The sequence below is a fragment of the Passer domesticus genome, chromosome 29 (assembly GCF_036417665.1).
Source record: "Passer domesticus isolate bPasDom1 chromosome 29, bPasDom1.hap1, whole genome shotgun sequence".
NCBI classification, from domain to species: domain Eukaryota; kingdom Metazoa; phylum Chordata; class Aves; order Passeriformes; family Passeridae; genus Passer; species Passer domesticus.
In genome coordinates this window covers 509130-533203 of record NC_087502.1, presented here as the reverse complement: position 1 = coordinate 533203, position 24074 = coordinate 509130, and the positions used below count along the sequence as shown (strand labels likewise).

Genomic DNA, 24074 nt, shown 5'->3' with positions numbered 1-24074 from the left:
AAAGATAAAGAAAGCAAAAAGAGAAGAGAGAAATTGAAGAAGGGGAGGGGTGGTTAGCAGACTCTGGGATGTTGGAATGTGGAGTGGTGATGTTTTGATGCTAGAAGAGAGCAGAAGTGTGAATGAGGTTTCTGCATAAAGAGCAGGGAAGTGTCTTAACACATGGTGATTAAGAGCTTGCTCAATGCCGAACTGGGGTCTGGAAAAGTTTAGCAGAACGGGCCCTCCTTGAAGGGAAAAGAGGATATGTTGGCTAAGGAAAGAAAAAGAATGTCGAGAGCACCTGGAGATACCAAGATTGGAGCTCTCAAGGTTGAGAGGTGTTTAACCGCTCCTGTACGAGCGGCAGGGTCTCAGGCGCTGCGGCAGGGACCGATTCACAGAGGGGACCCGGCGGTGCTGGGAGCAGATCACACAGGTTTGCCGGCCAGGAGCGGGCTGGCTCAGTGGAACTGCCGGGGTGACTCCCAAACCATCGGGGTCCCGAGTCCAGGATGGCAGCGTTGGCCCCGGCAAGTGGGTCGAGAGAGAGAAAGAGAGAAAAAAAAAAAAAGAGAGAGAAGGGGAGGGGGCGAAAGAGACGCAAGGCATGCCCCCAGGGTCCCCAGGCTCATGGCTATCTGTAAGTTCTCCCCTGCTCCCGCAGGCTAAGCCCCTGCAGTGAAGTGGCAGCAGCCGGGGAAGGGCGAAGAACAGCTTCGGCAGCATTGCTGTGAAAAAGAGGGGGAGGAGGCCAGCACTAAAAGAGATAAAATCAGGACAGAGATTGCTGACTCTCCAAACCTCGCAAAGTGGTTTAATTTTTTTAAGTGAGGGTGTGGTCTTTTTTGCTGGTTTTTTGGGGGTGTTTTTTGTTTTTGTTTTTTTTTTTTTTTTTTTTTTTGTTGTTTTGTTTTTTGTTTTTTTTTTTTTTTTGTTCGCTGTTAAAAAGAGGAGGCTTTTGTTCTGAGGAATAGAATGTGTCTGTAAGGCTAAAAAGTTAAATAGTAAAAAAAAAAAAAAAAAGTAAAAAGGCAATAGATGTGATACATCTCGGGTTAAAATCGGTCTGGCCTTTCTTATTTAACTAACTGTAGTTCACAGAAAAAAGAATTTTCTTCTGCAGCTATTCGCAGACCTGGATACAAGAAGAAGAGGCAGCTGTGGAGAAAGCTTTTAGCTAAACCCAGAAAGTTTTGAAGAAAGCTAATGGTAAAAGTTAATGCAGTATTGTCTTTCTTTTATTACTATGCTGTTAAGTCCTTTCCAGATACTACTGAAACAGCAATCTGAACCACGGAAAGAAGGTGAATTTATGCCAGCAAAATCAAAAGACTTGCGAAGGAACGTGAAGAATGGACTGTCACATTTAAACCGGGTGATACCAAATTGACTTTCAAATGGGGATTGAGTGGTAATGTTTTGGGGAAAACTCACACGACCCAAGAAATGTACAAAGAATAACACTTAATTAAGAAAGAAGGCAAAGCTTACATCACTGGTTTCAAGCACTACCTAAATGAAATATCTCCTTGGAGAGGAATATTTCAGACAGAAGAATCAGGACTGTTTTGGTAAAAGAATTCTTATATTGTGACCTTAGCCTGTGAATTGTAGAGGGAAGAAGGGAAATTACCATTTCCATCAGTACCATACTTTAAACTTTATTTGATTCATCCTGATACTGGACATGGTAGTTGGTTATAAGCAAATGTTTGAGTTGTGGGAATAATTAGTGTGAAAAATGTGTATTTTATGATTGTCTTTTCACAAGTATTAAAATGAATATTGTATTATGCTAGAAAGTTATGCTATAGTAATTTTCTTAAGTAATGTATTAAATATAGTTTTAGGTTATAACATAATGTTAAAATAGAAACTATGCTATGCGATATTTGTTTAAGAAAGGACTCGCACCAGATAGGAGCCACAGGACACCTAAATCTTTCAGAGAAAGGGAATTTATTGCTCCCTTATCAGCAGAAAACTAACTTCTTCCCACCTCGCTCAGACGGGAAGACGGCATGAGGATTAAGAGGAAGAAGTTGACAGTGACCAGACAGAATCCTGTGTTTGAATGGAATTTATGCATCATGCATGAGATGTGTGAATATGCAACAGGCAATTGTTTTTAAGGGTTAATCCTCTGTTAACAGGTGTCCTTCTTCGGGCTTGTGTCGCCCAGAAAAAGGTACCCGGACGTCCGTATCTCTTTGTTTTTATCGTCTCATATTGTCCTAATCTCAAATGTTAAAATTTTATTATTCTAATTATATTACTATTTTTATAACCATTTTATTACTATTAAACTTTTAAAATTTCAAAAACAAGTGATTGGCGTTTTTTACACACCACAAAACAAGACTCCGAGCGAGCCACCCCGAAATGTCCTTCCTCAAGAGTCACGGCGCAGCCCCGGCAGCTCCCGCAGCCCGGGCCCGGCCCGGCCCGGCCCGGCTCCCCTGCCCGCCCCACACGCTCCTGCCCCGCGCGGCCTCCTCCTCTTCGGCCGCCGCCAGCCGCGCCTGAGGGCCCGGGCGGCGAAGGGAAAAGCCTTTCCCGGGCTGCTCCGCACCGCCGCCCGGCCCGAGCAGGGCCGGCCCTGAGAGGCGGCGCGGGCAGCGAGGCGAGAACAGAGGGAAAAGAGAAATCCCGCAGGAGAACGCGGCATGGGGCGGTGGGAAAGGGAAACGAACAATTACCGCACTCCCCTCTACACTCCTGCCCATAGCTGCCCCTCCGCCTGCCGCGCCTGAGAATAAAACAGCCCGGCGCGGCAGCACAAAATGAGCTCCCTCAGAGCGCGCAGCGGAGCCGAAAGCCGCCAAGGGCGCCTGGCCCTGCGCTCTGGGGCGGGCGGGGCCCTCGGGCCGGGCCGGGGGCTGCGGGCCGGGCTGTGCCGCCTCGCCACGCTCCCTCAGCCGGGCGCTGTGCGGGGCCGGCCGGGCTCGGGGGGCAGCGGGGCCGGGGCGGCGCAGGCAACACGAAAAAAGTCTTTTAAAAAATACTCCTGTAGGGCGTGATGGTGAAAATAAAGGATTTAGATGGCTCTCCGGGGCAAAGAAGCTCTCCAGCGTCCAGCCGGAGCTGCCTGCTGCCGGTTTCCTGAGGGCCTGCAGGTGGCCACTTTTGCCCTCACCGTCCTTCCTATTGCAAAGACAGGATTACACGATGCAGCTGAGATTCAGTCATCAGTACTTATCAAATATCCCTGTCACAACCTTCCACCGGGCAGAAAACCAGTTTAAGATGTTCTGTGTTCATACTGTCATTTATGTCCACCTCGGTTGTGCAAATCGAGAGGAGAGGCCAAGAGCCACTTGAGAGGCCACACAGGCTCAGATAACACCTGTATTTTTTACTGTCTTCCACTGCCAGCTCATCTGGGAATACCCAGGAGTGGCATCAAGACTGAGGGAAGTCATTCCCTGCCAATTTGAGACACACACTCTGGATGATAATGAATATGAGGAAATAATACTTCTCAAAGTCATTTTAAACACCCCCACCCCTGCCTCCCTTTCAGGCCTCACTATGATCTGCCTGAGAAGTGTTGGTTAGGCCTTGGCCTTGATAAACCATACCTGGGCTGAGCTGCTCTGGAGCTTCTCAGAAACCCTGTGTGCTCCCAGGAACTGCTGTGTTCTAATGTGCTTCTGTTTGTTTGGGTTTGATTTTTGTTGTTGTTGTTGTTGTTTTTGGGTTGATGTTGTTGTTGTTGAAGAGACTTTGAAATTTGTTTTTGCCCAAATGGCATCACATTCTAATTCTCACACTTTGAAAGAAAGCTGCCAATGGAAAGTGGGGCCAGGATGAAATCTTGTTGTGATAAAGGCCATCCCTTGGAGCCCTCTATGCAGGGGTGCCCGAGGAGCCCCTTGGAGCTGTGCTGGGCCTCAGCAGCAGTGAGCAGCCAAGTCCCTGCGAGTGGGGCCTCTGCCAGCCGGGAGCTCTCCCATTTGCTGCACTCACAGCATCCCTGCAGAAGGAACAGTGTCACTGGATCTCCCCCAAAACTGCTCCGGTGGGGACCCTGCAGGGACAGGAAAGTCACTGGGGACCCCCAGCACCCACATACCCCCCATCCACTCTGATGGGGATCCTGCAGGGACAGGAGTGTCACCAGGACAACCCACCCCTCCTTCCACCTGGAAGGCGGTTGTAATCAGATGGGGGCTGGTCTCTTCTCCCAGGCAACCACTGACAGGAAAGGACACAGTCTTAAGCTCTGCCAGGGGAAGTTTAAGCTGGACATTAGGAAAAAATTCTTTAATGAAAGAGTGATTGGGCATTGGAAGGGGCTACCCAGGGAGGTGGTAGAGTCACTGCACCTGGAGGTGTATAATAAAAGACTGGATGTGGCACTCAGTGCCGGAGTTCAGTTGATAAGGTGGTGTTAGGTCACAGGTTGGACTTGATGATCTCAAAGGTCCTTTCCAACTCAGCTGATTCTGTAATTCTGTGAACTTTGGTGCTACTGCTACTTTTCCTCTCCCAGAGGAGCCTCTTCTACAACAGCCCCTGGAGGAGGGGACAGGGACAGATCCGTGTCTCCCCGGGGCCCTTGGAGGGGGTGGGATCGGGAGTAGGGGGTGCCCACCTTGAGATTGTTAACTGGGAAGCTGGGGGAGAGTCTCTTTTTAGGGCTTCTCACAGCCCCCCAGCGGGTCCTCCCATCTGGGTCTGGAGGGATCAGAGTCAGCACACTCAGTACTCCCAAACCACCCTCCTTTCCCTGGAAAACATCCCCAAAGGTGACAGATCCTGCCAGCATCTGGTGCAACCAAGCTTTGGGTAGGCAAAGTGGGGCTCAGGGGGGCAAAGGAGAAGGGACAGAGGGGTTTATCCTGCTTCTGGTTCAATGCCCAGTGCTGATGCCCAGTGCCAGGGTCCAGCCTCAGTGCCCATTCCTGCTGTCCAGTCCAAGCGTCCAGTGCCCAATGTCAGTGCCCAGTACTGGTGGCCAGTCCCACTGCCCAGCCTCATGTCCAGCCCCACTCCCCCAGCCCCAGTCCCAGTTCCCAGCCTCATTTCCCAGGCCATGGTGCCACTGATCTAGGACAGTCCCCACCCCAGTCCCAGATGGGTTCCAGCCCCACTGCCAGCCCCAATACCAGGTGTGTGCAGATGTGTGCCAGTGTCACCCCCCATCCTGGGGGACACGGGACAGCCACCAGTGGGGCCTAGGGCCGGACAAAGCCACACCAGTCCTGGAGGAAGCTGAGGGATCAGCTGGTGCAGCAGCAAGAAGGAAGCAGTGATGGGGACAGTGATGGGGATGCAGCCATGCACAGCTTGGTGTGGACGCTGGGGCATGGTGTGAAGTGTGGCGTGGGACACAGCCCAGGACACATGGCACAGGGCATGCTATGGGTTGGAACATGACCCTGGAGCATTGCACAGGACACAGGACATGACACAGGACATGGGACATGGCTGGAGAGCACAGGGACATGGGACATGACCGTGGAGCATGGCATAGGACACAGGGCACAGGACATGGGACATGCCATGGGACATGATCATGGAGCACAGAACAGGGCTCATTCAGTCCCAGTATCATCACCCTGAACCTCCTCCCACCAACCCCACTGAGACGCCCACTCCAAGCCCTGGGGACACCAGGATCCCCTGGAAGCTGGGCCAGCTCTGGATGCCCTGGAAGAGGGCATTGCCGGGGCAATTGGTGTGGCTGAGCTGGCAGTGGCCACACAGGGTGAAGTCTGGCTGGACGCAGCCAGAGTGGACAGCACAGGGCTGGAGTTCATGCTGCATCAGGGCCAGGGTGTCGGGGTCCGGCAGGGTGACCGGGAAGTCCTGTATGATCCCAGTGCTGAAGCCCTTGCTATTGTAGTCCTTGGTGTGGGCACCAGCCCAGTGCCACCCCCAATCCTCCAATAGCTGTCCAAGCCCACCACGAAGCCACAAGGACCTGACAGTGAGGACCCAGTGGTGGGAACCGTGGGGGGACAGTGATGGGGACTGCAAAGGGACAGGGATGGGGACCACGGGGGGCAAAAGGGACCACAGAGGATGACAGGGACCATGGTGGGACAATGATAGGGACAGTGAGGGCACAATGGTGGGGACTACAAGGGGACAGTGATGGGGACAGATCCTTCAGGAGGTGACAGAGCCCTCCAGAGTACAATGACATCTCCCTTGGGGGGTACCAACTCCCTCAGAGGGTGACAGTGACCTGCAGCCAATGTTGTCCCTGTTGTGGGTGTCCTGGTGGAAGCTCTGCATGTCTCTCATGGCATGGGAACAGGTGCAGCAGCTCTGGCATGGCCTCACTGACTCCAGGGTGTGGTGCAGGAACGTGTGGCCCAGCAGGAGCCACAGCAATTACAGGGTGCCCCAGTAGGGACCAGCCCCCCACATGCAGTGGGACAAGGGGCTCCACATATCCCCTGAGCCCTTGGGGACACATCAGAGTCTACGTGGGGACAAGGGGCTCAGTGGGTCCTTGGGGACACGACAGAGTCCAGGCAGAGACAAGGAGCTTGATGGGTCTTTGGGGACACATGGGAACATCTGAGGAACCCTCACCCTGAATATGTGAGGGTCCTCTTGGGAATTACTGAGGAGATGGAAATGGGCTGCTCAGGGTGTCCTTTGGCAGGGACATGAGGTGGCCAGTATCCAAGGGACACAACAGTGTTGGCCATGAGGACGTGATGGTGGCTACCTAGGGACTGCCACCCAGGGACCACCACCCAGGGGAGAGAGTGGTGGCCATCCAGGGGACAGAGTTGTGTCCATACAGAGGACATGATGGTGGTCATCAAGGGAAAACCATGGTGTCCACCCAGGCAGCATAGTGGTGGCCATCCACAGGACATGGTGGTGACCACCCAGGGGACCTGAAGATGTCCCACTACACCAAGCCACCCGTCCCTGCCGTCATCTCTCAGTGCCCACCCATGAGAGTGACCCCACCCCACTCACCTAGGGTCCCCTCTCACTCCTTCCCACCCCATTTGTGCAGTGACAACCCCCATTTGTGTGGTGATAAGACCCCTTTGTCTGGTAACAACTCCTGTTTAGGGGGTGACAACACCCACTTGTGTGGTGACAACCCCGTTTAGGGGGTGATATCCCCTGCCCATACCCATGTAGCACTCCTTTAACTCCTGTGACACCCGACAACCCATGACCTCCACCTGCTGTGTCCTCACATCCTTCAGGAGCTGCCAGGTGTATGACAGCACCCACAGCATCCCCAAAACTTCCTTTTGTCTCCTCCTTCTCCAGCTGTCCTGGCCACACCAGCACCCCAAAATCCTGGTGCCATAACTGCTGGGGGGGTCTCCCCATTTCCAAGCCATTGCTGGTCCTGTAGTAGCCCTGGAGCAGCTTGGCCAGCAGGATGGGGTCTCGGGCCAGTTGTGACCCCAGGACCACCCCATCCATGGCCCTGATGACCACACAGTTGGGAACAGGGGACAGGAAGCCCTGCAAGGTGTAATTTTAGGAGTTCTCTACATGGTCCCAGCAGCTGCTGGGTTCCAGCATGGTCCCATTGTTGTCACCAGGAAAGATGTCCCCAAAGCCTCAGTGATGGTGACAGTGAAGAGAGGATCAGCAGGGGGTTGAGGCTGGGGAAGGGTCACCCAGATCCTCCAGACCTCAGCCCCATCTCAATGCTGGCAGAGAGGGGACTAAGGGCCACCATGGAGCCATTGGGGGCCAGCATGGCCCCGTGGTCCAGTGTCGCAGGGTCACGGCGCAGGAGCTCAGTCAGGAGCTGCCACTGCCTGGGAGTGAGACCTGGGAGGGGATCCCGGGGGTGCTCACCCAGCCCAGCCTGGCACTCCAAGGTGCTGCAGACCCTCAGCCCCCACCCCAGTGCTGTGGTGGTGAGAGGGGAGCTTCCCCGGGCCGGTGACTCAAGGGTGTCCATGATGTCAGTCACAGAGAACACATGGCATGCAGGACACCCCTGGGGACACCTGGGAGGACAGGGGTGGGCAGGGAATGGGGGCATGTGGGGGAAAGGGTGGGGATAGGGTTGAGAGGGAGAAGACACCCAAAAATGCATCAAAGCCAGTGGGAGGGCAGCCAAAATTAAGGGAAAGGACCAAAATGCACCTGAAATAGGAAAAGACCCCTAAACGGAGGGGAAAGACCCGAAAGAAGGGGAAAGAACCCAAAACAGGGTTAAAGGACCCAAGAGAGGGGGAAAGGACCCAAAGCAAGGAGAAAAGACACAAAACCAGAGGTCAAAGTGCTGTGGGGTGCTGTGGGGTGTCACAGGGTGTCCCTCTCTGTGCTGGCACAGGTGCAGAAGCTCAGTGCAAGGAACAGCCACGGGAACATCCTATGGGACACGGGGACATGCTGTGGGACACGTGAATATCCCACAGGACACAGCCCTGGGACCTCGGGGACTTTGGTCCCCCCAGGGGCGGGGGGCAGGGGACATACAGAGAGGGACAGGGAAGGGAGCAGGGTCACACGGGAAGATGGGGACAGGGACACTAGGATGGGACAGGAACACACGATGATGGGGAAAGTGAACAGGGATATGTGCAGAGGGATAGGGACACACGGGTGGGGAACAGTGATACACAGAGGGAAGGGGGGACAGGGACACACACAGGGAGACGGGGACACTACAAGCTGGCGGGGGGGGGGGGGGAACACGATGCCACCAGGATACACATGTGGGGACGCTGCCACCAGGACATGTCAGCACAAGAAGCCATCAGGACGTGTCAGAGGACGCTGCCACCAGAGCGCGCGTTAGGACAAAAGGCGGATCTGGTGACACCCAGCGCGGCGCCACGTGACCCCGTGGTGACACCACCCATGCCCGCCCCTTGCCCTGTCCCCAGGAGCGGTTCCATGGCGGTGGCCACGGCACTAGGTTCCCTGGGCGCGGTGGCCCTGGGCACCTTCGTGGTGGCCCTGCTGCTGCGGTGGCTCTGGGATGCGCTGGTGGCTGTCACCCGATTCCGGGCCACTTGTCACCAACTGAACAAGTTCCCTGTCCCGCCGTGGCGCAATTGGTTGCTGGGACACACCGGCATGGTGAGAGGACAGCGGGTGGCACCTGCGGGGACAGCGGGGACGGGGGTGGAGGCGCCTGCAAAGGAGCAATTGGGTGGTGGCACCTGTGAGGGGACTGAAGGAATGGGGTGGTGGCACTTGGGGGGGATGGTGAGGATGGGGTGGTGGTACCAGCAAGGGGACAGTGGGGACAGGCTGTTGGCACCTGCGAGGGGACAGTGGGGACAGACACACATGTCCCCAAGCCTATCTGTGCCCCAGTGACACACATGTCCTGTTGTCCCCAGGGCCAGAGCACGGAGGAAGCCCTACAGCAGGTGGACACCTTGGTGGCCCAGTACCATCATGGCTGTCTCTGGTGGGGACTTCCCTGGCTGCCTGTCCTGCGCCTCTTCCACCCCAGCACCCTCCGGCCACTCCTCAGTGCCTCAGGTAGGACATAGGCCATCAGATGGGTCCCCAGGGCCACCCATGGGTGTCACTGCACCTGGCACAGAGACCTGGCAGTGCCCAGGCAGTGGCCATCAACCCAAGCCCATTATTATTAAAAGGTCCCCAGAGGTGTCACCATGGCCAGGCCAAATGCCACCCCATAGTGGCCACCAACCTGTCCTTGAGGTTCCCCAAGGCCACCCAAAGGTGTCACCATGTCCAGCCTCTGGTTGTCCCCAAGCCCTCGTCCTTTGGTGGCTGTGGGTGCTGGGCGAGGGTCCCCACCCCAGGGTCCCCACCTGAGGGTTAAAGGGTGCAGACAGAATGGTGCCACCCCCACTGTCCCCACGCAGTGGACCTGATGCCACTCCAGTGAATTCCTGCCTACCCTGTCCTTATACTCTGCAGCTTTCGTGGCCCCCAAGGACAAAATTTCCTACGGCTTCCTCAAGCCCTGGCTGGGTGAGTGGCAAGGGGTAGGGTGGGGACAGCACCCTGGGGTGTCCTGTGAATGGAGTTGGGTGTCACAGGAGTGGGGCCCCAGATGAATCTGAATGTGTCAGAGGGGCGGTGGAGGACAGGGACATCACCCCTGGGTGCCCCCATGATGGATCTGTGTGTGTCACGGGGGATAGGGATGGTTGAAGACAGGGACAATGGCCCCCCTGATTGCCCTCGGCAGACCCCAGTGTCCCCTCCCCAGGAGAGGGGCTGCTGCTGAGCAATGGGCAACGCTGGGTGCAGCACCGGCGACTCCTGACACCCGCCTTCCACGGGGATGTGCTCCGGAATTACCTGGGAATCTTCAACCAGAGCACCCGCGTGCTGCTCGTGAGAGATCTGAGACGCACATGAGTCCCCACCTGCACCCCAAATCATGAGTGCTGCATCCCAAACCCTGACCTGCATCCCAAACCCTGAGTCCCGCTCCCAAAATTCTGTCCCACTCCCACTGCTGCACCCCAAGTCCCATCCTGTACCCAAATTCCATACTGTCCCATACCCCAAACCAAACCTGCCCCCAAACCCCAACCCCATCCCTCATTCATCACCGCATCCCTGTTCCACTCTCCCACCCCAATTCTTCCCCCTCTCCCACCCCTGTCCCACCTCCCAATTTATCCCCTGTCCCTGTCCCCTGTCCCTGATCCCTCCCCAACCCAGTCCATCCCCACAGGCCAAGTGGGGGGCAGCAGCAGCGGCAGCTGGTGGGGGGCCGGTGGAGTTGGAGGTGCTGCAGCCCCTGAGCCTCCTCACCCTGGACACACTTCAGAAGTGCATCTTCAGCCACGAGAGCCACTGCCAGGAGTGAGTGTCACCTCTCCCCATTGACCATCCTGGTGGCCCTGGTGACACCCCTATTGTCCCTGCTGGCCATCCTGGTGGCCGTGCTCGCCCTGCCATGGTCCCTGTTGACATCCTGGTGACTGCGTAGGCCCCCCACCATGGTCCCCACTGGCCATCATGGTCCTATCATTGTCTCTGTTGGCCATTCTGGTGGCCCAAATGGCCCTGCTATCATCCATGCTGGTGGCCACAGTGTCCCCCCATTGCTCCTGGTTCAGGCGGCCCAGCGAGTACATCCAGGCCATCCTGGAGCTGAGCTCATTGGTGGTCCGGCGCCAGCTCCAGCCACTTCTCCACCTGTGGTGGCTCTACAGCCTCTCCTCCGATGGCCGGCGCTTCGCCCGCGCCTGTGCCACTGTCCACGCCTTCACTGCTGATGTGGTGCAGCGCCGGCGCCAGGCACTCGCCTGCCTGGGCCACCAGGCCTGGCTGGACAGCCACCGGGGACGCAGCATGGACTTCATTGACCTCCTGCTGCTCACCAAGGTGGGGTTGTAGGGGTGGCCATGGGAACATGGAAGTGCTCAAGAGGGTGGTTGTGGCCATGGGGAGATGATGGTGACCACAGGGTGGTGGCCATGGGGGGATGGTGGTCAAGGGGATGGTGGTGGCCATGGAAGGGTTGGCCATAGAGGCCAAGAGGATGCTGGTGGCCATGAGGGACTTGGGCATAGACTGGTGGCCACAGGGGAACAATGGTGGCCATGGGCAGCATTGACCATAGAGCTGATGGCCAGTGGCATGGTGGTGCCCGGAGGGTGGTGGCCATGGGGGAAGAGTGGTGGCCATGGATGGGATTTGGCCGTAGACCGGTGGCCCCAGGTGGCCCCAGGCTCATCTCACCCCCGCAGGACGAGAACGGCCACACCCTGTCAGACGAGGACATCGCGGCTGAGGCTGACACCTTCATGTTTGAGGGTGAGCACGAGCTCCCAGGCGCCACTGGGGAGGAGCCACTCCAGTGTCCCCTCACTCACCCAATGTCCCCACAGGTCATGACACCACGGCCAGTGGCCTGGCATGGCTCTTCTACAACCTGGCTGGCCACCCTGAGCACCAGGAGCGATGCCGCCAGGAGGTCCAGGAGCTCCTGGCTGGCCGGGACACTGCGGACATTGAATGGTGAGATGTCCCCAGGGCCACCCCCGGTCATGTGGCTTGGGGACACGATGCCACCCCCACTTTGTCCCCAGGGAGGACCTGTCCCAGCTGCCCTTCACCACCATGTGCATCAAGGAGAGCCTGCGGCTGCACCCTCCTGTCACTGCTGTGTCCCGGCGCTGCACCGAGGACATCGCCCTGCGTGATGGCCGTGTCATCCCCAAGGGTATGGCATGGCCAAGGTGTCCCCAGTGTCACCAGCCACCCTCATCTGCTGTCCCTAAAGTGGCCATTCCCATCCCACCAGGGGTCATCTGCCTGATGAGCATCTACGGGACCCACCACAACCCAGACCTATGGCCTGAGCCTGAGGTAGGACCACCCTATGAGGTGTCCTTGTCACCATGATGGTGACAGCTGTGTCCCCTCAGTGTGACTGTGTTGGTGTCATCCCAGGTGTTCAACCCTCTGAGGTTCAGCCCGGAGAACAGCAAGGGACGGTCCCCGTCGTCCTTCATCCCCTTCTCTGCTGGCCCCAGGTAAGTGGTGGAGTGGGGACAGGAGTGTCCCCAGGTGCCACCCCCGTCTCTGGCTGGGTTCACAGTGGGGTGACACTGACAGTGGGGATGTGGTGGCAGGAACTGCATCGGGCAGAGCTTTGCCATGGCTGAGATGAAGGTGGCAGTGGCACTGACACTGTCCCGGTTTGCACTGCGGAGGGACACGGCGAGGCCACCCCCGCGCCGCAAGCCCGAGCTGATCCTGCGTGCTGAGGATGGGCTCTGGCTGCTGCTGGAACCACTGGGAGTAGCTGATGGACACGGGTCACCAGGACATGGGGACATCCTGCAAGGGAGGTGTCACAGCCAGGGAAAGAGCAGGGAATAAACGGGAGCATGAAGGGGACAGTATCGTGGTGGTGGTGGGGATGTGTTGTCCTTGGTCATGGGACACCTCATGGCATGGACATGTCAACCCATGGACTTGTCCCCTAAGCCACTTGTCACCACCCATGGCCACGTCCCCCATGTCCTCATCCATGGCCATATAGCCCCATGTCACCATCCATACCTGTGACACCCCCCCCCATGCCCAACATCGCCATCCACAGCCATGTCCACACCCACGTCCTTGTCAATGTCCCCATCCCCACCCATGTCCCCACCCATGTCCCACAATGCCACTATCCGTGTCTTAGTAAAATGTCTTTATTTTTACCCCAATGTTTGAGTGAAGGGATGAAGAAAAATGAAGGAAAATCAAAGCCAAAATAAAAGGATTTACGTGTACATGCTGGCTGAGTATCCATGTGCCTGAGTGGGTAGAAAGGACCTTTTCTAGAGGAATTTCCACTCCACTGCCTCCAAAATCCTGGTTTTGTGCTCCAGTCCATCACCATTTGGCTGTGGAAGATGCCTGTGGGCCAGAGACAATTAGAATCACGGAATGATTCAGGTTGGAAAAGACCTCCAACACCATCCTTGATGCAACCCGAAGAAATGATTGGATGCAAAAGGTGAGATTTTTCTGGGGTCGAAAGTAAAAAACTGCTGTCCCCTATGAAATTCTGTTGTCGGTTTGCAACCCAATCCATTTTTCTCTGGCTGCGTCCAAGTGTCCAAGGGGAGCCAGGAAGATGTGCAGACCACCAGCCAGGTGTCTTTCTAACGTGGATCAAAAGGACCATGGATCACCAAGTCTCACTGTGGACCATCCAGTGGGGGTCCTCCAGTGGGGGATGGAGTTGGAGCAGCGCTCAAAGCTCTTCCCGCACACAGGGCACTTGTAGGGCTTCCCTTACTGCTGCCTCTCTTAGTGTTGGGTCACAGTAGAGTTCTAGGAGAAGCTCCTCCCACACTTGGGACACTGTTAGGGCCTCTTCCCAGCGTGGATCTGCTGGTGGGTGACAAGGGTGGAGTTTTTCTTAAAGTTCTTCCCTCAGTCGGGGAAGCGGAAGGGCCTCTATTCTGTGTGAATCTGCTGATGCTTGAGGAGACGGTATCTGCTCTGAAACCTCTCCCCACACTCAGGACACTCATAGTGCTTCTCCCCAGTGTGGATCCTCTGGTGGACAGTCAGGCTGGAGCTCTGGCTGAAGCTTTTCCCACATTCCTCGCACTTACAGGGTCTCTCCCCAGTGTGGATCCGCTGGTGGGCAATCAGGTTGCAGCTCTGGCTGAAGCTTTTCCCACATACCCTGCACTCATAGGGCCGCTCCCCCGTGTGGATCCTCTGGTGGACAGTCAGGCAGGAGCTCCGGCTAAAGCTCTTCCCACATTGTGAGCACCTGTAGGGCCTTTCCCCAGTGTGCATTGTCTGGTGGATGATCAGACGAGAGCTGTCACAGAAGCCCTTCCCACATTCCCCACACACGTAGGGTCGTATCCCAGTGTGGATCATCTGGTGGCGATTCAGGTGGCTGCTGTTCCTGAAGCCTTTCCCACATTCTCCACATTTATAGGGCCATTCATCAGTGTGGGTCCTCTGGTGGAGGATCAGGTGGGAGCTGATGCTGAAGGTCTTTCCACATTCCCCACACTCATAGGGCCGTTCCCCAGTGTGGATCCTCTGGTGGACGATCAGGTCAGAGCTATTACGGAAGCCCTTCCCACATTCCCCACACTCATAGGGCCGTTCCCCAGTGTGGATCCTCTGGTGGACAATCAGGTGGGAGCTGATGCTGAATCTCTTCCCACATTCCCCACACTCATAGGGCCGTTCCCCAGTGTGGATCCTCTGGTGGACGATCAGGTGGGATTTTCTCCTAAAGCTCTGTCCACATTCCCCACACTCGTAGGGGCGTTCCCCAGTGTGCACCATCTGGTGGCGGACCAGGCGGAACCTCGTGAGGAAACTCTTCCCACATTCCAAGCACTGGTGGGGGTTCTTGTCATCATTAAGCTGCTCATGGACCAGCACCTCAGAGCTCTGGCCTGATCTCTGGCTGCCTTCCTGGCACAGGCTGGGTCTTTCCTCCTCGGAGCATCCTGGGCTGGGTTTGGAGCCCCTCCTTCTGAGGGATCTCCGGGGCTTTTCCTCCCCACTGGATTCCTGTGCTGTGGAGCCGCTAAAAACGGCCTCGTCCACGAGGTTCTGCCGTGGGGATTTGTCCTCCCTGCTCTCCATCCTCAGCTCCTTGTCTGCAGGAGAAGGACAAGGAGAGGATGGGATTTGCCTCCGTGCCAGAGGGAAGGAGAAGGAGATCCCCCCAATCCATCCCCAGCAGGACAGCGTTGGCAGCAGGGTTGTCCTGCAGCCAGGGGCAGTGCTGGGCTGGGAGATGGAGCAGGAGAGAGGGAGAAAGGGGCACTGACTTCCTCCTCACCTGCCTCAGTGTCCCGGGGCATCTTCCACTTCCTCGCAGCCTTCTCCTCCATCCAGAGAAGGTTTGGGAACGGACAATCCTGATTTGGGGAAAAAACAAGATGTGAGTGCATTTGCTTTGAAGGTCCCGCTGGCCAAGTCCATCTCTAGAAGACATCGGGTGTCTTGTGGCCAGAAATACCTCCAAAAATCAAGGAATCATCCAAAAACCTCTCCCAGGGGTTCCCTGTTTCCAGGGTCCTTAATCTGGGGTTATGGGGGTGCCTCTTCTCAGGCTGAGGGGCCTGTGGGTCCTGGGCATCCCCCGTCTCCCGGGTCCTGATCAGGCATGCTGAGGGGCTTTTGGGGCTCCCAGGGCTCATCCTCCCCTCATTCGAACGCGGCTCCCAGGTGTCCCAGGGTCCCCTTCTCCAGCATCCCCCCACCCCAGGCACTCAGCGCTTCCCCCGCTCCCCGACAATACTTTCAGGCTCGGGGCCCGGGCCCCACTCATCTCCCGGCTCCACCGCCCCTCCAGCCTGCCGGAGCTCCCCCAGCTCTGCTATCGCCCCTCTCCCCACGCCGGGGCTCCCGCCTTTCATCCCCGCCTCTCCCGGGGATCCCCAAACCCGTGGCCCGCCCGCCGCCACCGGCCGAGCGCCACGTGGGCCCCGCAAAATCCCCCCGGGCCATTCACGGCTCAGCTCTGCACTCCGGCCACATCCAAAAACGTTCCCTCGTCATAGGAAGAAAAAATACCGCTCCCAGCAAAACCGAAATATGTTTGGGACGCGACTTCGGATTCCGCGAGACCCAAACCCCACCAAAACCGCCCTCCACCTCCAAAAAAAAAAATAAATTCCTGCCGGAGCTGCCGCGATCGGCTCGGGGCGAGCTTCCCCTCCGCGCTCACCCGCGGCACGCAGGGCAATGCGATGCTACCGGGGCCAGCCGAGCTGTGGGCTCAGCGGGCTCGCCGTGGAGCCCCGCAATGCTCCTGCCACTGCTGCTCCTCCTCGGGCCGCTCCTCTTCGTGCTCCTCGCCTTCCTGCTCCTCCCCTTCCCCTCTCCCTGCCCTTCCTCCCGCTCCTCCTCCGCTCCCGCCTCTCCCCAGTTCCATCCAGCGGAATTCCGCTCTGACCGATTTCCTCAGCGGTGGCTCCGCAGTTCCCGGGCAGAGCCGCAGCGCCCAGCGCTCCCCACTTCCACCCCACCAGCGCCACCCGCTCGCAACCAGCGAGCCCCGGGAGCGGAATTTTGGCTCGGGGGGAAGGGGACGGCACGGACGGATCTGCACTGGGGGGCCCGAGCCCCCTGCCCATGGGGGTTTCTCCCCCTGCCCCAGAGCCGGTGCTGCTGCGGCCGTGGGGCACAGCGGGTGCGGAAGGCGGGTCCGGGGCGGGAGCGGAGGAGGAGCGGGAGGAAGGGCAGGGAGAGGGGAAGGGGAGGAGCAGGAAGGCGAGGAGCACGAAGAGGAGCGGCCCGAGGAGGAGCAGCAGTGGCAGGAGCATTGCGGGGCTCCACGGCGAGCCCGCTGAGCCCACAGCTCGGCTGGCCCCGGTAGCATCGCATTGCCCTGCGTGCCGCGGGTGAGCGCGGAGGGGAAGCTCGCCCCGAGCCGATCGCGGCAGCTCCGGCAGGAATTTATTTTTTTTTTTGGAGGTGGAGGGCGGTTTTGGTGGGGTTTGGGTCTCGCGGAATCCGAAGTCGCGTCCCAAACATATTTCGGTTTTGCTGGGAGCGGTATTTTTTCTTCCTATGACGAGGGAACGTTTTTGGATGTGGCCGGAGTGCAGAGCTGAGCCGTGAATGGCCCGGGGGGATTTTGCGGGGCCCACGTGGCGCTCGGCCGGTGGCGGCGGGCGGGCCACGGGTTTGGGGATCCCCGGGAGAGGCGGGGATGAAAGGCGGGAGCCCCGGCGTGGGGAGAGGGGCGATAGCAGAGCTGGGGGAGCTCCGGCAGGCTGGAGGGGCGGTGGAGCCGGGAGATGAGTGGGGCCCGGGCCCCGAGCCTGAAAGTATTGTCGGGGAGCGGGGGAAGCGCTGAGTGCCTGGGGTGGGGGGATGCTGGAGAAGGGGACCCTGGGACACCTGGGAGCCGCGTTCGAATGAGGGGAGGATGAGCCCTGGGAGCCCCAAAAGCCCCTCAGCATGCCTGATCAGGACCCGGGAGACGGGGGATGCCCAGGACCCACAGGCCCCTCAGCCTGAGAAGAGGCACCCCCATAACCCCAGATTAAGGACCCTGGAAACAGGGAACCCCTGGGAGAGGTTTTTGGATGATTCCTTGATTTTTGGAGGTATTTCTGGCCACAAGACACCCGATGTCTTCTAGAGATGGACTTGGCCAGCGGGACCTTCAAAGCAAATGCACTCACATCTTGTTTTTTCCCCAAATCAGGATTGTCCGTTCCCAAACCTTCTCTGGATGGAGGAGAAGGCTGCGAGGAAGTGGAAGATGCCCCGGGACACTGAGGCAGGTGAGGAGGAAGTCAGTGCCCCTTTCTCCCTCTCTCCTGCTCCATCTCCCAGCCCAGCACTGCCCCTGGCTGCAGGACAACCCTGCTGCCAACGCTGTCCTGCTGGGGATGGATTGGGGGGATCTCCTTCTCCTTCCCTCTGGCACGGAGGCAAATCCCATCCTCTCCTTGTCCTTCTCCTGCAGACAAGGAGCTGAGGATGGAGAGCAGGGAGGACAAATCCCCACGGCAGAACCTCGTGGACGAGGCCGTTTTTAGCGGCTCCACAGCACAGGAATCCAGTGGGGAGGAAAAGCCCCGGAGATCCCTCAGAAGGAGGGGCTCCAAACCCAGCCCAGGATGCTCCGAGGAGGAAAGACCCAGCCTGTGCCAGGAAGGCAGCCAGAGATCTGGCCAGAGCTCTGAGGTGCTGGTCCATGAGCAGCTTGATGATGGCAAGAAGCCCCACCAGTGCTTGGAATGTGGGAAGAGTTTCCTCACGAGGTCCCGCCTGGTCCGCCACCAGATGGTGCACACTGGGGAACGGCCCTACGAGTGTGGGAAATGTGGGAAGGGCTTCAGAGACACCTCAGACCTGATCCGCCACCAGACAGTCCACACTGGGGAACGGCCCTATGAGTGTGGGGAATGTGGGCAGAGATTCAGCATCAGCTCCCACCTGATTGTCCACCAGAGGATCCACACTGGGGAACGGCCCTATGAGTGTGGGGAATGTGGGAAGAGTTTCAGCCTGAGCTCTAGTTTGATCCACCACCAGAGGATCCACACTGATGAACGGCCCTATACATGTGGAGAATGTGGGAAAGGCTTCAGGAAGGGCTGCCACCTGTACCGCCACCAGATGATCCACACTGGGATACGACCCTACGTGTGTGGGGAATGTGGGAAGGGCTTCCGTGACAGCTCTGGCCTGATCATGCATCAGACAATCCACACTGGGGAAAGGCCCTACAGGTGCTCACAATGTGGGAAGAGCTTCAGCCAGAGCTCCAGCCTGATTGCCCACCAGCGGATCCACACTGGGGAGAAGCACTATGAGTGTCCTGAGTGTGGGGAGAGGTTTCAGAGCAAATACCGTCTCCTCAAGCATCAGCAGATTCACACAGAATAGAGGCCCTTCCGCTGCCCCGACTGCAGGAAGGGCTTTAAGAAAATCTCCACCCTCGTCACCCACCATCAGATCCACGCTGGGAAGAGGCCCTAACAGTGTCCCAAGTGTGGGAAGAACTTCTCCTAGAATTCTACTGTGACCCAGCACCAAGGGAGGCAGCAGTAAGGGAAGCTCTACAAGTGCCCTGTGTGCAGGAAGAGCTTTGAGCGCTGCTCCAACTCCATCCCCCACTGGACGACCCCCTTTGGATGGTCCACGATGACCCTCGTTGGGCAGAGACTTGGTGATCCATGATCCTTGTGATCCACTGGCTGGTGGTCCCCACATCTTCGTGGCTCCCACTGAGCACCTGGATGCAAGAGGAGCTCAAGGGGACCTGGCCAAGGACAGGGACGTGGGGGCCATGAACATGGAAGGAGACGTGGGGGACATGGGCATGGGTGGGGATGTGAAGAGCCATGAATGAGGATGTGTTGGGGACACTGGCATGGATGGGGACATCAAGGGGCACAGACATGGGTGGGGAGATGTGGGGGATGTGGACATGGATGGTGACATGGGCTGAACTCCCAGAGAATGTGGGGATGATGGGTTTGAGTGAGGTGAGGGTTCTTGGGAGGGATGTGGGGTGCCATGCTGTGCAAACTGCAATTCCAGATCATTTGAGTGTGTGCCATGGATCCAAGAGGGAAATTTCCAAGGCTCCCAGGGGCTGGTTCTGCCCTGCTTCCCAAGGGAGCTGTGCAGGGGCAGGTGACAAGGCCCAGAAGCTGTGTAGTAGGCTGCCAGGGCAGACAGCAAAGGTTGCTTTGCTGCACATTTTCCAGCCCATTCCCAGCTCAAAGCAGAGGGAAGACAAAAAGGAAAGTGAGTCCCTAAGAGAATCCCAGTATGATCACGGGGAGAAGGGACCCTGCCCATGGGTTGGAGTCCCAGGAGGGAGAGACACCTCTAACCCAGGGAAGGTTCAAATGAGACCATAGGGCCACAACCTACAGATTGAACATGTATTTTATTGAAGATAGCATTGACCAAGAAACATGAGGTAGAGAAATAGGAAAGAGATTTCAGAGAGAAGAAGAACTAGGAAATACCTCTGAGGCGGACTCAGCAGCTGCCGGTGTTACAACCACGTGTTATATTGTTGGCTTTTCACAAATATTAAGCTGAATGCAATATGTATAATGTCAAAATAACTTTGCTTTTATTTCTGCTATTAACAAAAATCTCAGACACGGTAGTAATGGTAGTGATGTAGTGAAGTGTCTGTTTGGTTGGGATAACATCCAGTGAACATGAAATGAAGACCCTGCTGTTGAAATGCCAACTGTCAGCCCTCACCATCTGAAGGAAGCATGGACCAAGACCCAGAGTGGAAGTGATAAAGAAAAGGAGCCAAAACCTGAGCCAAGAAACACGGCAGAGCCAAGGATGGGCCATGCAAAATAGTTCCTGGCATATGTAAACTAGTTTATGGGAAAATATGAATATGCATTAGGGTCTGTGAATATGCAACAGGCTGATTTAAGGGGTATCCTCAAAGGTAAGGGTGTGCTGTTGGCTCAGTGCCAAGATGCACCTGGCCGTAATCTTTGCTTTTCTGTCTTTGTCTCCTATTGTCCTTTATTAAACCTTTTACATTTCCACAGGAGAGGGAATGTGTTTTTCACATTTGGGGACTCATCTGGGATTAACACCTCACCTGTGAGACCCCAGTGGCCGCAGAGCAGGGGGCGTGCCCTGCCCAAATTCAGCGGCCTCGCTGGCTTCTTTTGGCAGAGATTGGTTGCAGGTAGAACACCCAGTGGGCAAAAGGAGACACATCAAGGAAAGGGAAAAGGCTCCCTAAAACTGTGGTAACCCCACAAATTCTTGTGCACAAAGACCCAAAGAAGAAAAGAGGGTTGGTAAGTATTCTTTTGGGGTGATGAGTGTGTGTGAGTGAGACAAGGGCTAGTTATCCCAGACCTGCAGGGTGAGTGAGGAGTCTCCCAGGCTGCAGTTCCGTTCTTTTGTGAGAAAAAGGACCAGTAAAGGGACGAGGAGTGAGAGAATCTCCCAGGGTAACTGGGACAGAGTCCCAGGGAGGGGTTGGACCCCTTGGAGGACAGGAGCTGAGGGTTTTCCTGGCACAATCCTCTGGAAAAGTGGGATAAAAAGTGGAGGGGGCCCCCTAAAAATTCTGCTGGGTTGAGGGATTAATATGCCCAAGAGCATCCAGGGTTGAACAAAATTCTGCTGGATTGAGGATAGGCCTGAGAACGTCCAGGGTTGAACAACACAGCTGGATTGAGGGATACTCAAGAGCATCCAGGCTTGGCCAATAACATTTTGAGATTTTGTAATACCCATGGGTGGAAATTAACAAGTGATTTGAGAACAAAGGTACCTTATTTTTGTGTTGTCCTGTTGTGAGTGTGAGACATATTAAATAAAAGGGAGTGAGTGTGAATGAATGAAAGTGTATGTGATATGGATTGTGGATTTAAAGTTTAACTTTTCTGGAAGAAGGTGGATTGTATTTTTTTGTGCTGTGAAGAGTGGGAGGTGTTCAGGCTGTCAGGGGAATGGATTGGATGTCAGGGGAATGGATTCGTCATGGGGAAATGAGACAGGGAGACAGAGAAAGGGGCTGGGACCCCCTGGAAATGTTGTCTCTTCCTGTCTCCAGTTTCTCTGCTCCTGCCAGGAGCTCCAGTCTCCCTACCCGTATCAGCTTCCCTGCCTGTGTCAGGAGTTTCAGCCCTCCCTGCCCGTACTGATCGTGATCACTCCTGTCCCCGCCTTGACTCTGGAGCCACCTGCTCCTCCCTCTGTTTCTTTGTTAATTCTGGCTTTCCTGCTGACTTCTGCTCCTAGCTCTGTCCTTTATTGGTTCCAGCCTCATTGCTGAGCCCTGCTCTTGTCTCTGCTCCCTTGGTGATTCCAGCTCCCGCTGTATCTGTGGGAGGGGTCCAGGAGGGGGGCAGAGCCCCGCTGTGGTCAGGGTCCAGGAGAGGACTGGGGATGCCTCTTTGTGCTGCAGCAGGGGAGAGCACCCACACTTAGAGGGCGACTTGGAGGTGCTTCAGGGGAAGTGCCCTGTGAAGGAGTGGGAAGATCATGGGCTCTCATTTCTGGGGAATGAATGCCATCTGGAGCATTCGATAACTTGGGAAGCAGGCCCCCAAGAGGAAGTATTGGAATTTGTGGTTGATTCTGGGGCAGAGAGAACTTGTGTGGTAGAGATTCCAGGGAGATGTGATATGGGTGGTGAGACGGTGGAGGTGGCAGAGGCAGAAGGAGAATGGTTTAAATTCCCTGTCATTGAATGGAGTAATTAGGAGAGAGACTGGCATGGGGATAGGAGATGTCTTGTTGGTTCCTGGGGCAGGCATCAGCTTGTTGGAAAGAGACTGGAAATGGGAGTTGTACCAGAAGAAAAAAGGACTGTGGACTTTACTTTTAGGGATAAACTAGTCATGTTTGTACACCTCGTGTGGTCCAAAGTGTGTTAAATCAGAGGAAAAAAAGAGGAAAAATAGGGGAAATAGTAAAAAAAAAAAAAAAAAAAGGTTGAAAAAGAAGAAGGGTGGTTAACAGACTCCAGGTAGTGATAACTTGGTACTGGAGGAGGACAGGAGTTTGAGTACAATTTCTGTAAGAAGGGCAGGGAGGTGCCTTAACACATGGTTGGTTGGAGGTTGTTCAGTGCCGAACTGGGGACTGGGAAGGTTTAGCAGCACAAGCCCTTCTCCTTGAAGGGAAAAGAAAATATGTTGATGGTTTGTCCAGATGCCTACAAAAGAAAAAACAATAAGAACACTTGGGGACACTAGGTTAAAAACTGTCAAGTTTAGGAGGCATTTGGCTGCTCTCGAGCGAGCGGCAAGGTCTCGGGGGCTGCGGCAGGTGCTGATCTATGGGGGTGACCCGGCGCGGTAACTCCCAGTGTTCACCCACCCGGGGGAGGCGGCGCAGGGCGCGGTTTGCGTGGGGCGCCGCTGGGGTTGGGGGCTGGCTTGGTTGTGCCGGGGTCCCGCAGGGTGTGGGGTTGCCGGACACGCTCAGCAGCCCTGTGGCGGTGCCGGGCACGGATCGCACGGGTTTGCCGCTGAGGAGTCCAGGACGGCAGCCTCAGCCTCGGCAAGTGGGGGGAGAGAGAGAGAAGGAGGGGGCGACAGGAACTTGAGGCACATCCCCACGGTCCCCGCAGGTGTCTGTGAGTTCTGCTCCTGCTCCCGGAGCGAGGGCTGGGGCAGGGTCTGCCCTTACTGGGGCCGCTGAGGTGCAGCAGCGAGGGATGCTGCTGAAAGCGCTGCTGTGAAAAGAGAGAGAGGGGCCAGAGTGAGAGATAAGACCAAGACAGTGTTATAGGTAAAAATTAGTCCAGACAATTAAATCAAAAATAAAATTTCTTCGCGACCGATGTACAGTCCCAACCGCCAATAATCAAAAAGCAGCACCGACCCCGGGATCGGAGCGGGTGAACTGTGATCTATCACACTGAATTCCCCTGTTCACCAATGACGCCTGGCAGAGTTCAATTTTTATACTCCTTTTCTTGCCCGCAGCGGAGTCCCTTTGTCCCCTTCTGGAGTTCTTCATATTCATGTTGTGTCTGTTCTCTGTCCTGTGCTGGACAAAGCCTTGTCCAGGAATTGATGTGTATGTCCCCAGTTCCCGGAATCCTTCATTCAGATGTATGTCCTCAATGTTCCTGTCTGTCTGAGGTGGACATCTTCATGGGCCATCATCACTGGGCATTTTCTCATTCATGCTATTGGGGAGTGCCCATGTCCTGTGAGGGCTAGGTTTACTTTGTATGTTAATGATGCACCTCCTCCTCGGCTGTGAGTTGTGGCTTTCATTATCCTGTGTGGCAATCTCCCTCTCTCCTTTGCTGGTGTGATCTTAAGATTTTATTTTATATTACATTAATAATCTTTTCCAGCACGAATTACCATCTTATTCATAACAGCACGGATAGCCTTAATCTCTCGCTAGTTCTCCAAACCTGCTGAAAAAAGGGAAAAAGAGGGCAAGACGGGGTTGGCTGCTGTACTTGCCACTGAGAAGATCAAATACACCTGCAATGGCTTGCTGCCAGTTTTCAGCTTCCTTTTTCTACCTCTGTCAAGGTCAGAAATGAAGGCACTTAAGACGATAGTTCACATTCAGACTCAGGTGTTTATTATTTCTTATCAATGTTACAGCCTCACAGCCGTGAGTTCTGCAGTCTTTCATTAGCAAGGCACAAAATGGCTCACTATCTCTTGTTACAAGGTCTTTTAAGGCTAAACTATCCAATTAAGAAATGACGCCTA

General features: G+C 56.0%; 3 protein-coding genes and 1 pseudogene across 3 annotated transcripts; 2 read left to right on the top strand and 2 right to left on the bottom strand.

The window, feature by feature from the left end:
• Positions 1 to 7025: 7025 nt before the first annotated feature.
• LOC135287241 (uncharacterized) lies at positions 7026 to 8795 on the bottom strand (annotated as a pseudogene).
• A 19-nt stretch (positions 8796 to 8814) lies between these two features.
• Positions 8815 to 13163, top strand: LOC135287358 (cytochrome P450 4F3-like). The gene is made up of 12 exons (XM_064400713.1): positions 8815 to 9015; positions 9282 to 9426; positions 9835 to 9888; positions 10130 to 10257; positions 10604 to 10734; positions 10992 to 11259; positions 11625 to 11691; positions 11766 to 11895; positions 11967 to 12100; positions 12182 to 12246; positions 12331 to 12413; positions 12513 to 13163. Exons 1-12 carry the CDS (start codon positions 8830 to 8832, stop codon positions 12760 to 12762), a joined length of 1641 nt encoding a protein of 546 aa, XP_064256783.1. The 5' UTR covers positions 8815 to 8829; the 3' UTR covers positions 12763 to 13163.
• LOC135287379 (zinc finger protein OZF-like) lies at positions 13067 to 16231 on the bottom strand. Its single transcript, XM_064400736.1, has 3 exons — positions 16091 to 16231; positions 15200 to 15278; positions 13067 to 15014 (listed from the first exon to the last, which is right to left on the bottom strand). The coding sequence occupies exons 2-3, from the start codon at positions 15249 to 15251 to the stop codon at positions 13837 to 13839; spliced, it is 1230 nt and encodes a 409-aa protein (XP_064256806.1). The 5' UTR covers positions 15252 to 15278; positions 16091 to 16231; the 3' UTR covers positions 13067 to 13836.
• LOC135287362 (zinc finger protein 586-like) lies at positions 16169 to 22338 on the top strand. The gene is made up of 3 exons (XM_064400716.1): positions 16169 to 16555; positions 17579 to 17657; positions 17843 to 22338. Exons 1-3 carry the CDS (start codon positions 16169 to 16171, stop codon positions 18766 to 18768), a joined length of 1392 nt encoding a protein of 463 aa, XP_064256786.1. The 3' UTR covers positions 18769 to 22338.
• The last annotated feature ends 1736 nt before the right edge of the window (positions 22339 to 24074 follow it).